The following is a 16,947-nucleotide window of genomic DNA, read 5'->3' as shown; positions in this document are numbered from 1 at the left end:
GGATATATAGATTTTTGTCACAAATCCAAACTGACACGCTATGAATATATGTATGCAGATCGATTGTCTCGTAAAAGAGTGAATATAGGCACAAAACTAATAAAAATCAATTAAAGGAGGTTCACCCTATCTAAACATGTTTATAGGCGATTGAAAACCACCAATCCAACATGTCTTAAAAATATTCAGTGACAAATTAAGTACCTTAAAATACACACCTATCTATATCATCAAAATCTGGTGTACCAGCTGTATGACAAATTTACATTTTCTGCATAAGAATACCATAAATAAATTGAGGTGAACCTTATAATCTCATTCCTTTAACAACCATATCTTATGTAATAACAAACGAATCTAGAAAGCTAATTAGGCACGCGCTTGAATTTGCAAATCAGGCCCACTTCATATATTCATAATTTATATAAATATTCAATAACGTAACGGTCTAGAAAGTTGTCTAAAATATTATTAACATTCTTCGAATAGCAAACCTCTGCATGGTACGTGACACTGCTTATTTAAGACTTTTTTGTAAGATAAAGAATACAGGGGTCAAATTGCGTTCACCATTAGCATAATTTTTTTCAAATACCCTCAAATTTGACATATTTTTTTCTTATTTATTACTGTTCTTAAAAATGGGTTTAGAAATAATGTCAACATAATATGCCCTTCTGTTAACTAGGTATGTATGATCACAGCATTATAAATATCTACTATCTACTAAGAATTCCATCAAAGAATTTTTTTCTTCACTAGATTAAGTTTCATGCATTCCCTATTACACAATGCGTCCTCTTTTCCACCACCCTTGGGAATCACAGGTTGACATGCATAACATTAGAAGCAATTTATCCAATCCTATGACGTAAAGATCTAAACGCAATATGTATGCACCTATTAAATTGTTGCATCAAGTAATACGTATGTACCTATGTACCTATTGTTGCATAAAGTAAATGCAAATACGTGCTATGAGCTGGCAAATAGGAGCCACAACTTCCTCGAGCGTTTAGAAAAAGTTATAATGACTCGAGTTACGTACACTGGCTCTAATTACACATGAAACAATGCGACGCGCGAGCTTAGCCGCCGGAAAATTAGTAGTGATGTTCGTAAGTATCGATAAAGTGTAAGTATCGATATTTGTGTAATTATCGTCTTTTGCGTAATAAATGTAAAGCTCTGTCCTAAAACTATGAAATATTTTCGATATGAAAACGCTAAACAGAGAAAACTATAAAGAGTCGTTTTTTATTATATTTATGCATGCATGTAGCATCAATGTAAAAAATTTAACAAATAGTAAGCAGTAAGGACATAAAAAAATAAGATCCAAAGAATATATTATTTTTAATGAAAACAATGAATTTGAAAATTAATGCTTTAGTCATGAAAATAAAATACAATATACGTCTTTTAAATATTGCAAGAATAATGCAAGGTAATCGTAATTGAAATAAAAACCTATTAATGTTGCTTCACATTTTATTGAAATTGTACTTACACGATTTTTATAGATACTAATTTTCTATCGATATAATGCATTTTGACCATAATCTGATACAGAAACAAATATTCTTGATCCAGTTGTTACTTTAACTATCGATTAAACTATAACATCACTAATATTTTCATACAATAATGGTAGAATCTTGGCAAGTGCAATATTATAAATAAGAAATGCCATAAAGTTCCTAGTTTGTGTTGACACCCCACGGAGTTTTGATCATGGTGAGTTTATTATAATATTTTAATACATTACTTTTTAATTAACTCTTTCTTCATTAGATAAGAAACATTGTTGAATTCTGTACTAACATATGTGGTACAGGGTATGTAGTAGCCTAATTGGGTGTATTACCAGAATTTTCTACACTAAAGATAAAGATTAGTATCTCACGGATTTTGCAATTCAATCTAACGGATATAAAAGCTCTTCTCGATATAGAAAGTATAAGTAGGTAGTATTACTTTGTATAAAATGTTTCGCATCTGTACAATATTCGACTGAAAGAAGCTCTGTATATAATCAAAAATGGACAAAAAATAAAACAAGAAATTCCCTTCTCATTTCTCAAATTAGCAAGAATGGCCATCGGAATTCGGTTTAATCATCAACTTATATAACATCACAGTCGAGCAAACCGCATACAGAACAATAAATAACAATTAAATTTAAGATCTTCATTGCGACACGATCGTGACCGGCTAGCGAATATCGACTAACGGTTGTCGATATTTGGCTGTTATCGATAAATCATAGTGAAGTACCGCATCGATACCTTCACTTTAAGGTACTTACTTGACCGTAATAGCCTATCGTTAAAATTTATTTGAAAGCTAATGTATGAATGCTTTTTAACAAGATTGATTTCTTAATTATAAGCGGGTACTTTTACGATTATTTTATGTTACACTGTAAACTAAAAGTGTATTACAGCCCTAACTAAAGTAAACGTAGATTTAGCTACACTTACAAATTAATCTCTATCTTTTAAGTTAGAAATAGCTTAATTTTTTTCTAAACCTGTTAAATTGGTGAACTTATAAGTTAAACGCTTCTTGCTTACGCTCTTTCTAAATGTTTATATTTATTTGTATTTTTCTTGCGTTAAAATCGGTTATTTTATCTTAGAGGGAAACTCAACAAATCAATCACAAAACACAACCGTTTGACATCACATACCTACCGTTTGAATGGCTTCATTCAACACAGAGAGCCCATCTCACCATTACACACAATATCTATTACGTAACCACGACAGCGAAGCACATTCCCATAGCTTTCACTGCACCTGTCCGAGAAATAGCTTACCTTATCTGTGGTTAATTACACGATGTTCTATTGTTTGTGGTTGACCGCCAGATTTTTTGAATCTGTGGTTGCGTAACCGTCGATCGAGACATGACGTCTAGTCGGAAAGATTTAATATATTGGTTTGTTATGTGGCTCAAGTATTTGCCCTACCTGTATTTTGATTCGTACATATTTGAAGAATTTAAATAATAGAAACTCATAAGAGGTACGAGTCCCATCAGTGGCAACATAATATATGGGCTGATGATGATGATGAAATAATAGAAGGGATTCGATTATGCGAGGCGGGATTAGAACCTGCGTCTTTTATCTTCCATATAAAACAGTCCTACTAATATTATAAATGCGAAAGTTTGCGAGGTTGTGTATGTGTGTGTTTGTTACTCTTTCACGCAAATACTACTGAACCGATTACAATAAAATTAAGCACACATATAGAGGGTAACTTGGATTAACACATAAAATAGGTTTTATCCCGGAAATCCCATGGGAACGGGAACTATGCGGGTTTTTCTTTGAAAACGCGGGCGAAGCCGCGGGCGGAAATCTAGTAATTTTCATAAACTGGATCGCCTTAGCATACAAAAAGAAAAAGCAAGAAAATATATAGGTACTTTCAGAAATATCTAAAAAATGTTCGTAACAATGTAACGAGATGATAGTGAACGTCCCTAATTGTGTAGTAGGTCAGATAATTTGAAAAATTTCGCTAGCTTTAATTGATGAAGCACTTTCGAGATAATTAACGTTATACACTATTATATTAATTTGACTCTTTTGTACGAACTTACGACTTATTATTTAGTAAAGAACAATTATGTTTGAATGATGAGATGAAGGCCCGTAATTAAACAGTGACATTTACCAAACACCTATAATTCGTATACCTAAAAGGACAGTGCTTATTTTCCGTCTTTATGTAGGTATAGGTAGGTATTTGTTGACATCTCTTTTAAATAAGTGCATAAGAATAGAGTTGAGGATTTAGGTACATTAACTTTTTATCAGTGTAAATTATTCAACTGTACTTTTCTTCGCCCTATTAAAATGAATGATAAGTTATTATAACTTACATGTATAGGTATTTATTTACGCCTACTTTCTTGACCTTTTCTATAAGTCATATCAATTTCATTATATGACTATTCATCATTTTCAATTGATATCTATATAGGGTAATGCTATAATATCAATAATGCTGTAAGATATCACCTTTGCGATACTCCCACTATTATTAACATATTTTGTTTTAAAAAAAATCTTATTTATGTAGGTAATCCGTTGAATTGTTACTTCAAGAACAGTATTTTAGATAATATTAGCTTTCCGCCTGCGGCCTCGCCCGCGTTTTCATAGAAAAACTCGCATAGTTCCCGTTCCCGTGGGATTTCCGAGATAAAACCTAGCGTATGTTGCTCAGTGAAGATGCAGCTTTCTAATGGTGAACGAATTTTTTAAATCGGTCCAGTAGTTTATGCGTGAAAACCATACATACATAGATACATACATAATTACAAACCTTTCCTCTTTATAATATTAGTATAGATAGATTTCAATACTCTTTTTGTAAATTATGGATAATACCTACTTAATAATTATAAACGCGAAAGTTTTAAAATATATGGATGGAAGTATGTTTGTTACTCTTACACGAAAAAACTACTGAATCTATTTGGATGAAACTTTACCGGAATATAGAAAGTAAACTTAGTAAAGTGTAAGTATATAAAGAAGTAAATATTATATATCTGTACACGATGCAATCACAATCTGATGCAATTCAAATACTGGGAAGAAATCTCTATAGTTTTGCAGCAATTTGCAGTCACTGCGATCGTTAGAAGGAATATTCGAGAAAGTCAAGAAATGGCAGAGGTTAAGGGTTAGTCATGTACCACAGATACCGAATTTGTTACTGAAGATATCACGATACAGATAAATAAGGTCTAGACACTGAAGGTCTTACTGTTGTATTATATAAGTACTTTCTACAAATCTACGAATCAATTATATTGAAAATGAAATATAATTTTCTGTTATATTTTAAACACCAGCCATTTTCCAAGATTTTTCTCGGATTGAACTTGAAAAAAATATTATAAGTTTATAAAATAATTATGACAAATTCTCAAAATTCATCTCGATGTGAAATAGTTCGAAAAAAATAATAATATTTTAGTAGGGATAGTTTTTAGAAGAAAGTACGAAGTTCTGTAACTTTCTGTGTAAATAATATCTAGTCAACGGAAATACTTTTTGGGCAGTCAACTTTTAGAATATTTATTTATTTTTCTTTTTTTTTTTTTACTTTTTTATGTTATTCCTACATCCAAAAAACCTTAAATGTTCAAAATTTATAAAAAATACTATACTAGTCTCTAGCATGTAATATTTTCAACTGAGGTCGGACTAAATATTTACATACGCAAAGTATCTTGAAATTTAAAAGATCTCTTTCATTTTTTTTGACCGTCAAGTAAAATTACCAATTATATTTTTGGAACCATTGCATTTATTTCTCACGAAATGCAAATTTTATCGAACTCGTGTATATTTTTAACTTTTTGACTAACTTTAATGTAAGAAAAAGCGATTTGAAAGTAAAAGCAAGTGGAAAGCTTATATATTTTCTAGATGTTTATCTTCTATTGAATAATCATCCGTAACGACCTTAGACCTATGTATAGCATGTCTTAAGTATATAATTATTTAGACTAAGCTAGCTATCTACTATCTTTCTTATCACAATGCAACTATTTATAGGTAACTAGTGGTCCGCCCCGGCTTCGCCCGTGGTACATATTTCGCAATAAAAGGTAGCCTATGTCCTTTCTCGGGTATCAAAATATCTCCATACCAAATTTCATGCAAATTGGTTCAGTAGTTTAGGCGTGATTGAGTAACAGACAGACAGACAGAGTTACTTTCGCATTTATAATATTAGTATGGATTGTATTACTTATTTATAAAACAAACACGACAACAGCTAATATGAGAATGAAACTTGAAATTCGTACTTAATTTCATAGGTATTCATATTGCCAACGGAATAACGCCTGTAATATTATAAAATACAAACCATTTCCTTCTGTCTGAAAAATTCCATGTTGTGATAAGTGTAGGTATAAAGTAGAGTTACTACCTGTTTCACATCAGAACTATATTTTCTTTTACTGCCAGTGTATTTCAGCGCATGAATTGAAGTACAGGGATCCTGAGTTAATCCCCGGTACATGCTAAAGAAAGCCTCCTTCAAGGCTAAATAATTACAATATTAAACTTTATAAACGGCATCTGCATTCGGCTCGTCCCACTTCCGACACCGCTATAACTAAACTCGCTTATTTCGAGTACAGCCCCCCAATATACGTTTATCTACAGCTTACGTCAACCTCATACATTCGTAGTCTATTCTATTGAACGCTTCGCTAACAGAAAGCCACTTGGCTAGGGGGGCAGTACTCAAAATAAGTTCATTTCAAGTATACATTAGCACGATTGCATAATAACTCCCATTGACCTATAAAGCGACGCAAAAACTCGCGCTACGTAACAGTCGGTGCTCCGACGTGACGCAAGGCACTTTCTCTCGGTATGTCACTGACCGGCGCGAGCGCATGGATCGTACGGATTTGTCCAATATGTTTTCAGTATATTGCATAACATTCGGATCTATTTACCTTTTGAATTCATTTAAAGGTTAGAATAATAGAGATGGAATGTAAAGTATGATTTGAAAGTATTTTGGATAGACATTGTTTTTTGAAATAACAAAAATTGTGATTGGAATGGAGATTCCGATTTTTGCACCTCTTCAAATATAGTCTTATCTGACATTGAAGTAGTCTGTATTTATACAATCTACATGAACTTGCCTGTTTGAATACGCATCATGTTATAATAAAAAAAATTCTATATCTTTTTCAGATAGTAATATACGCTGTATGCATCTTAACAAGTGCCGCATATGAGGTTAGAAGCTATGACGAATATAACACAACCACTTTGTTTCCTGTGAATAAAACATTAAATAAAAAAGAAGTGAGCGAAGAAATAATTACAATCACAGATGAAACAAGTAAAGAACACAGAGAATCAAATGAAATAGACTTAGACACAGATAACAAACAAATAGAAACAACTACAAAGAAAACTAATCAAGAAAATGTAGATCCGATAAAATTTCATAAAAGTGAAGCTACAACATGGAATGTAGATGCTACTTTAACTAATCCCAAAATTAAAGATGAAAAAGAAGAAATAGAACATACTAATAAAAATAAAACTGATGACAGTAAAGTATTTAAACCAAGTCAACAATTAGGAAACTTTTACGATGAAGATGCTTTTATTATTCCGACAGTGAGACATACTGATCCATTCACTCCTGTTAAAAGTGGTTTTATCAGGTAAAAGTTTTTTTAACAAGTTCAAATTATTATATTAAAATTTTCTAACTGAAAATTAACGACTACTACAATATATGGAATCTTAAACTGCCATCTGCTCTTCTTTCACATAAAAACTACTGAACAGATTAAAAAAAAAATTAGCCAGAATTAGTAAATAAACATTATCTTATGTGTGTGAAGTCCCGTGTCCCCTAAGGGGCAGATGTATTATGCGTACATCTGTTTCACTGATCGATTTCTTTCTTTAGGGACAAGTCACCTACTTGTCAGCCTTCTGTGTCCTGCCAGACCGAGACATTTTTTTTTCTTCGTCTGCACCGGGAATAGAACACAGGACCCCTTATCTTATCTTATGTACCATTTATTATTTCAGTTCACCAAACGATTTCTACAAGCTGGATTACAAGAAACCCAAAGAGTATCTCGACAAGCCGTACAAAGAAAACAATTTGTACAAGCCAATAAAACCTGATTATGATTCCAAACCAACTGTAGAAGTGCCTGTAAAGTTACCAGCTGGTTCTTTGTACAAGAATCCAGGTCCTTTTAAAGATAAACCAGGCTCTGATGGGGATGGAGATGACTTTGGACTTGAATTCCATGATGAGAAGGAAAAGGAAGTGAAGAAATAGTAAGTTGAAAATAATGTTATTGTTGTTATTGAAATTAAATTAAATGTATAATTATCCGTAAAATAGGTTCTCTAGGATAATAAGGACATGAGTTATCGTTTACCTAATTTTTTGTTGTAATCTCATTATTTTAAGGCTTTAGGCATATTTAAAGATGCCTGGAGTAATTACAAAGTCCTACATAGCCATTAGCTACCATATTAAGACTAATATTAAATCGCAACTCAACAGTTTAAAACTTCGATTTGACTCGAACTCGAAAGTTTTAATTTCCACATACCAAGACCAAATTATAATCTGGGACAAAACAAAAGTGTACTTTAGTTACTTTAATAGAATTAGCGAAAGGCAGAATGTTTACAAATAACATAATGAGATGTTGTGATGATAATCCGTAACAATTACTGATGCGGATGAAAGCTCATAGTTAAGTGGGAAGTGTAGTGATGGGCGAAATTTTAATCTTTTTTTTTTTGTGTGTATAAATACAATCTGTTCTAGAACATTCAGCACTTGGTTATGAATATATTGAGACTTGTAGGGCTGGCGATCCAGTGATGCCAGCCGTTAAATAATCATTGTTTAAATTTAATTTTAAATCGAGTTTAAGGCTTGTTGGTCTGCTTTAATTTCTTGTTAATTATTAAAAGTTCAACTCAAACTGAACCCTTGGTTTAAATTAATCCTACTTAGGTTGGTTTAAAATACAAGTCACTTTAATTAGTTCGAATTAGGTAGCTAATAATTTACAAAAATTTCAATAAAATTTCCCTGAAAATATTATACAGATAAGTAATTTAGTTAAAACAAATCTATCGTTTTATAATATGTGTATTTTAATTAATATTGTATAGGTATCTTTTGTATTACTTTATAACATTTTTAACCGACTTCAAAAAAAAGGAGGAGGTTATCAATTCGGCCGGTATATTTTTTTTTTTTTTTATGTATGTACACCGATTACTCCGAGGTTTCTGAACCGATTTACGTGATTCTTTTTTTGTTCGATGCGGGATGGTGTCGAATTGGTCCCATAAAAAGTTATTCGGATAGGCCCAGTAGTTTTTATTTTATAAGCATTTTTGTCTGTAGGTATTTGTAAATTTTGCAAGTGCAAGTTTGAAGTCGGTTGTTTTTAACGCAGTTATCACTTGTATTAATATTAAGCACATCACTACTCCATGCGTACATACATCACTAGCCTACAATTATTCAGAGAGTACATACTGACGTATCCTTTCACTTAGGAGAGAATTAATAATTTCGCCGATGTATGCTAAATGGACGTCGGATTGCAATAAATATAAACGATTTTAACGTTAATTTTATGTTAAGACTAGCTTTCCAACCTAGGCTTCGTCAGCTTTGTCTAAAATATAATTTATACTATAATATTATAAAGCTGAAGAGTTTGCTTGTTTGAACGCGCTAATCTCAGGAACTACTGGTCCGATTTGAAAAATTATTTTGGTGTTAGATAGCCCATTTATCGAGGAAGGCTATAGGCTATATATCATCATGCTAAGACCAACAAGAGTGGAGCACTGCAGGTAAAACCGCAGGGCACAGCTAGTAAAACATATACTTAATACTACAACCTTCCTCGAGAATCACTCTATTTATTAAATGCTGAAAATCTGTTCCGTAGTTTTAAAGATTTAAGCATACATAGGGACAGACAGACAGCAACACTGACTTTTTTATACTATGTAGTGATAGTAATACAACGCTGCATGAAATTCAAATTCAAGAATATATTAAAGTTTTATAACTTCTAAAAATCGCATTTGCAAATTGATTTGCTGCATAGAATATTATGCAGCTTTCTAAGTTTTAATAGCTTATATTTCTTTTGAAAGAAAGGATCTTGCAAGTGTATGTATTTTATAGTCATTTGAATTACGTTTATTTTATTTTAAAAATCTTAAGATTTTCAGTGTTTTATTACTTTCTTAATTTAATTTATTTGCAGTGTTTATTTGCTATTATGTTGTTAATTAATCTATGCTCGACATTATGATTTTTCACATTCTGAAATTTAAATTTGGTTTTTGAAAGGAACAAACCTTTGAAGTGCATAAAATAAGTATACTGGTATTTATCTTATGTATGGACTACGGATGCCAAATCTTGCCTTGAAAATAATATATAGCTAATCTATTCAATTTGTTTATTTAAAATGATTTATAGCTTTCAAAGCTCTTCAAACAGAGCCGAAAGGACAGGACGTACAGTTTAATAGCTTTTGAGCAACGTTTGTCATAAGTGTGCCACTTTTCCTTCTAAATAAATAAAAAACCTGATCTTTGAGCATCCGCCATGCACTATGCGGATATTAGTGGGATATTATGACATGAGTGTAATGGTATATTGATGATTCAGATGTGTTTTGATGGCTCGTGCTGATAAAGTTGTAAGTTTTACATGACCGGGACTCGTGCGATCGATTTTCGGATGTAGTTGACATGCGTTCATAGTTACTACTGTTTTTTGAATGAAGTTCATTTTTCAGTTTTGTGGTTTTTTCTACTCATTCGTAGTTGTGAGATGAGTATTTTTATTGGAGAGAAGAATGTTCATTTCACGTTCAACTATTTATTGTTACTTTTTTGCCATAAATATTAATGACATAACTAAGTAAATGCTACAAAACTATTAACAGAAATATATTTATGATGTACAACTAAATACTATTTACACTTTTTTACACAAAGTTTTACAAGTATCCTTAGTTCTTAAACTAATTATTTTTAATTTTTACTTCAAAAGCTTAATCTATACTAATATTATAAAAAGAAAAGGTTTGTAATTACGTATGTATGTATGTATGGTTTTCACGCATAAACTACTGGACCGATTTTGATGAAATCTTTAGACCCTGAGAAAGAACATAGGCTACCTTTTATTGCAAAATATGTACCACCGGCGAAGCCGGAGTGGACCGCTAGTACACTATATTATTAGTTAACAGCTAAATATATTTCCACAGTAAGAACCCCTGGCAGGGCCTCCTGCACCTGATCACAGCGCTGGTGCCGGTCGGCATCATAGTGTCCGCCCTCACACCCAACCTCATCGAACTGCACACCGTTGAGAATAACCCGTGAGTATTATTACTTCGTACATCTTCTACCAGGTTGCCTGGTAGAGATTGCTGTTGAGGAATAAGGCCGCCTGTTGTACAAATTATGCCGTTTTATAATACTGGTAATTTTCTGCTATGTCCTCTCTCGATTGTACAATAAAGTGTTATAAATAAATAAATAATCAAGTATTTCATTTATTTATTAATTGCAATTACAATAAACTAATTCTTTTTTTATCGGATAAAAAAAATCTAATTCCAATAAATCCATGGCTTTTCCATAATACTTGATAAGGATCATTTCTCTATAACCTTGCTAAGCGTCCTTGCTTACTTGTCTTCCAAACGTTAACCTGCAAGTGAAACTAAGTTACGTAACTTGACGTAAGGCTGCGTGTGCAAGTTGCGTGTTGCATCGTAAGCTCGCTATTGTACATGTTTTATGTAATTTTATTAATTTTCCTTGTAGCTTTCCCCGGTGGATATTTATAGTGTCCTACTTTTGTGTGATTTCGGTGCATATAGAATCGAGAAGATCCGGGATAGGATAAATATAATGTTTCCTATAATTGCCTCATTTTGCATAAGTACTAAGTATTATAAAATTTTCGATTGAAGACTTGTGAATTTAAAAAATATAATTACATTTACTATTAAACAGTTAGGAGAATTGTCGTTTCTATTATTCATCAATCCTGATTGCTGAAATTAAGAAATTGAAATTTAAATCCACATATTAAAACTTATATGACTATGTCCCTCCATAATATCAACAGAGGCTTTCCCAAGAGTTTATATTGTGAAAATCTATCAATTCCCTCAACCACATTAAAATAAATCCTCTTATCTATAACATTATCAGCAAATAATTCATAAAAATAAACCTTAGACATATCCTTTCAGCTATGGAAACCATTTCACGCGGCGCTCAGTCGGCGACAACTTGCCGCGCATCAGCGAGCGCTGCAAGCGTAGGCTGCTCTGCGAAATACATTCTGAGAGAAATTATTTACGGTAAGTAAATATAGGAGTTATATGGATCCTTTTCCACCAATAATCTGTGAGGATGTGTAGCGAGGAATTTGTTTTATAGACCAATGATATCCTTTCATTTAGTTTGAAGTTTGAAGCGTTTAGCGTTTGAAGCGATACTATTGGTTATTTACAAACACATTGTGGTATACTAACCTAATTATAAATTACCAGAATATGTGCGTGGATGGGTGTTTGTGTGTTTTTAAACTTTTTCATATCTGAAGAAAAGATGTGATCATGCAATTAGTTTTAAAATTTTAAACGCCAGAAAACATTTGAGTAGCTACTAGCTACAGTAAATGTTAATATTAAGTCATAATTTAAATTGTATATCTTACAATTTTAAAACTACGCTTGAAAAGCTTGTATGTTACAATGTCGTTTTTAGTAACGAATATCTAGTAAACAAATAACGCAAAAGAAATTGTTATTAATTTTATTATTCATTACTTTGAATTTATTTCAGACAAGCAACCCCGCGACAAAAGCACTGCTATAAAATCCCGTGTGACGATCCCGGCGCTATGAACGAAGTGTTATCCTGGTTGTTAGCTTATCATAGTAGTGGAAAGAGACCTTAAGTTAAATAAATATTATGTTATACATTGTTGTTTAATTTTACGCCTGACTTAAAAGTGAAATTTTATGTTCTTTTACTGCATGCATTTCATTACCTGTGTAAAATCAAATTACAGCATATTTTTAAAAAATATATATTTACAAACAAATATACAGTACAGTTGCTTAAAAACGTTTAACGCACAAATCTTAATATATCTATAATTGTGTCCAATACCACGTAGAGAAATAAAAAGCTTTTTATAGAAATCGTAGATATATTATTGGCATAGTTTTTGGAACCCTGACCCTTCTAAACCCCTGACCATAAATATTAACCATTGAACTGTGATGTAATTTTTCTAAATACATAAATAAATTCTGTACATTATTCAACCGGATATCCGAATTATATTTTACATAATAACGAGTTCAACGCGCGTAACGCAACACAAATTGTGTGGTCTCAAGTTTATCGAGGCTTACTTAACACTGATTTCATTTTACTTCATCAGCGATAATAAACCTAAATATTTACATGCAATAAAACTGAAACTTTTATCAATAAGTAAAATTCGATTTATGTGTGTGAAATATGTTGTAACTCTTCAATTGAAAAATCGAATGAAGATTTCAGCTTAAGACTGAACTTTTTCTATACTTGTGCTATGTTAATTAACCTAGCAAAGTACAAAGTACCTATGTATATAATTATATACATAGGTACATATATAACTGTTATGAGAAAGTTATTGCATTTTGTTTTCTTAATGTTAATCTTTATGTTTTCAGTAAGTAACTTTATTATGCCCAAGTGACATAGATTATAAATAAATATTAATTATATCGAGCGGCTTTTTAAACATAATTAGTTGGTTAAACTATCGCAATTCTTATCTAAAACACACTTGGAAGGAAATCCGTTATATTATAAAATACTCAACTTTCCATACAATTAACACAAGAAATTAATTACATTTGTCATAAAAGAGTTCAACTAATAGTTTAATTCTTGCCGCTTCCTCAATACATCGCTTTTATGAAGTTCTTTAATAAGTTCGACTCATTAGAGACAGTTGTTCTCAAACTATGTTCGATTTTTTATGTTTCATGACATATAACATACAATAAATATCATTCTGAATTAAATAACGTTATGAATGGACAGAACTAAACCGCAAAAACATTTAACCAATACCAATACCTTATTATGTTTTAACATTTTTGATAAATGATAACATCATATTATGGAAATATATCATATTTTTACTGTTACCTGTGACTATATCGAAATGTCTTAAATTTTTGAACAACACCTTTTTTGAATTGATATTTTACTACAATTCAATATCTATACTAATTTATAAAACTAAAGAGTTTGTTTGACCGAGCTCAAAAGATAAACTAGTCCTAGTCCCAGATAGTTTACATAGCTCTACGCGCGCTACGATCACACATCGCTACATCATCATTAGGAGCGGAACATCAATGCCGCGGCCGCGGTAAAGCTATTGCATAGCATGCCTTCAAGCCACACCTCCAAGCCCGTCGGAGTAGGGAGCGTGAGGTTTTTTCGTTACGGAATTTCTCGATTCGGTCCCCGCGCTCAAGGCCCGCGATAGAAGCTATGCAATAGCTTAAATGTTTCTTTAATAGAAAGAAAAATTTTCTAGCAGAGCTAGAAATTCTTTTATTTGATGTAGATAAATAAACTGATAATCCTTATAATTATTTTTCCAACATATTGAGAATCAATGCTCACAAAGTGACAGTGGCGGATGTGTCCGGTGTCGCGCATCCGTCAGCTCGACCTGATTGCCGCGCTTGGCCACGCGTAGAAACTGGACTCGTCGACCCTTATATCTGTAATCAGCTTCAATTAGATGAATCATATCACCTATATGATGTTCTAACACTGGTTTCTAGTATAGAGTTCAAGGATTACTTATTATAAGTGTGACAACAATAGCTTTTCGCCCGCAGCTTCCCACGCGTAGTGAAAGGAAAACCCGCAAAGTTCCCGTTCGCGTGGGATTTTCGGGATAAAAACTATCCTATGTGTTTATGCAAGTTACCCTCTGTGTGTGCCACAATTCATGTTAATCGGTTCACATTTAAACAAACATTCACATTTAAAATATTAGTAGGATAGTGGCTAACAGTTTTTCTAAACTCTATGTTTTATCTAAGTTGCTACTTTTTGTTGATTGTCTTTTTGTTTTGTGCTATTTGAATAAATGCTAAACTTGTGTTTTTTTATTTAAATTGTAGAAATAGAAGCTGGCATATCATATAAATTATTTTAAGCAGCAGTCGTGACTGTCGGCATCCTATCTCAAAAGATTCTTCCTTTCATAATGTATTTTTTCAACTTTCCATATTTTGATTTCAATCTTCAGATCGCTAAAACCAAACTTGAAAGCTGACATTACAATACACATTAAAATGTAAACAACAAAACATTTGAAAGCACATTTATCGAGATGAATCCGACAATTTAATTGCTCATCTTCCAATGACGAGAACACATTATGCAAATATATCAGAAAGTTGATACATAGCTTCTGATAAGTTGAAGGATCTTTTATTTTTTAAAATTGCATAATGCATAAGTCTTTATTGTTTTATAGTCTACATCATAGCTAGCCGCTCCGTTTGAATAGACGAAGATTTAAAAAAAAAATAATATTTCTACACAATTACTTTATTTATGCAAGTTGAAAAAATCCAACAAGATAAAAATTAGTAAAATCTATTCAGCCGTTCTTGTGTAATTTGGTAATAGTTAGATTGAATGTCGAATTTCATCCATCGATCCTAGCTTTGAATTTCAATCGTTCATATGTTTCTGTTGGTGGTCCATCATACATCTGCCGCAGCACATGCACTGTCTTATCTAACGAGATATGGACGTAGCTAAACATATTATATCATCAACTATTTACTTATTTAGGGCGACATGACATGTAAACATCCCGAAGAATTTCCATGATAAAAATCCATATGTGTTAAGACAAGTTACCCTCTATGTGTGTGCCACATTTCATGTAAATCGGCAATGAACAATGTACATTATGAGGTTGTTATTATATATTACTTCATCTAAATACCAGATTTAAAAGAAAAGGACATTACAACTTACAAGCTTCAATTCAAACCTATTTGAATAATTGCACCATCCATCAAATCAACAAATTCACACAGTCTACACATCAACAACTAAACGAAATTAATTACCATTCAAACCTCACAATGGCTATCAGAGCGTATCATGAAAGGCTCATTATGGCTGCCATTCATTGACATATTATGCCGACTATATACTTGTCTCTGTCGACAAGTCCGCCGACGAATCTACGTGTAAATGTACAACGCGAGCGTGTGTGGACGATGAAGGGTATGTCCACGGACAGTTCTTTGGCATCATTATTATAATATAGAATGTAAAATTGACATAATTTTAAAAGAGCAACTACGTATTTTTTATGGTTCTTTTCTGTAGAAACTGCTTCCAGTGGTAATTGGTAAAACTATGTATGACGATCCCAAAGTTTCTAGAAGAATTGAAAAAAAGAGCGTTCGTGCCGAACACACAAGTCAGAAATGAAACTTCTTTGTATAGATTCAAAGATACCAAAATTATTTACTCCATGGCGTGACGGTATTGCCATGACGCGACCTTGAAATTTAACTCTCAACATGCATAAAGAAGTTTCACTTCAATATGAGACTTGTATAAGTTTAAGTTTGAAGTACGGTTCGGTGCTCGGCTCGAGGTAGTGAATGGTTGGCATTAGTCACAACTCACAAAGCGACTGACGAACCCATCGATATCTGTCATCGAGCAGACGAGCGCGTTACATAAACACTTGTGTAACATAAATATACATGCCTTTGGGTGAAAGCATGGCCTTGTGGACATCCGCAGGTGGGTCGGTTTGGTTTCATTCACCAACATTTATGGGTGTTTATTCGCGGATTGTTAGGATAGAGTGGTGTGTGTAGTTACTTTTAATAAGGTTTAATATATATCGACGTAAATGAAGTCCAATAAAAATAATCTTAACTTCTTACTAGACTTACAGTCTAGTTTAGAAAACTCTAATCATTCTACAATTTGGCTTATAAAATATATTCAAATATTTATTATTTTATTCGTCACAAGTTTCGATAAAGATGTACAAAGTTTTCTTTAAAATCTATCTTTCTATTAACAAGTGTATAAATTAAATCTTTGTAAATAAATAAATGGTCGATTTTCAATGTACATAGATTTTCACTGTTAATTGTACATATAGCTGATCAAGATTAGCTCTACAATAAAGCTCTACCTTATTGAAACTTAAGAAAAAGTCATATTTTCATCTTGGTTAGCTTTTTTCAAAAGGCATAGTAATTTAG

General features: G+C 32.2%; 1 protein-coding gene across 1 annotated transcript; it reads left to right on the top strand.

Moving 5' to 3' along the window:
• Positions 1 to 1,073: 1,073 nt before the first annotated feature.
• LOC123697536 lies at positions 1,074 to 12,569 on the top strand. Its single transcript, XM_045644081.1, has 7 exons — positions 1,074 to 1,118; positions 6,381 to 6,416; positions 6,752 to 7,233; positions 7,610 to 7,867; positions 10,858 to 10,971; positions 11,857 to 11,967; positions 12,455 to 12,569. The coding sequence occupies exons 1-7, from the start codon at positions 1,074 to 1,076 to the stop codon at positions 12,567 to 12,569; spliced, it is 1,161 nt and encodes a 386-aa protein (XP_045500037.1).
• The last annotated feature ends 4,378 nt before the right edge of the window (positions 12,570 to 16,947 follow it).

The sequence above is a fragment of the Colias croceus genome, chromosome 14 (assembly GCF_905220415.1).
Source record: "Colias croceus chromosome 14, ilColCroc2.1".
NCBI classification, from domain to species: domain Eukaryota; kingdom Metazoa; phylum Arthropoda; class Insecta; order Lepidoptera; family Pieridae; genus Colias; species Colias croceus.
Note: the sequence above shows the minus strand (reverse complement) of the source record. Positions and strands in the feature narration are given on the sequence as shown.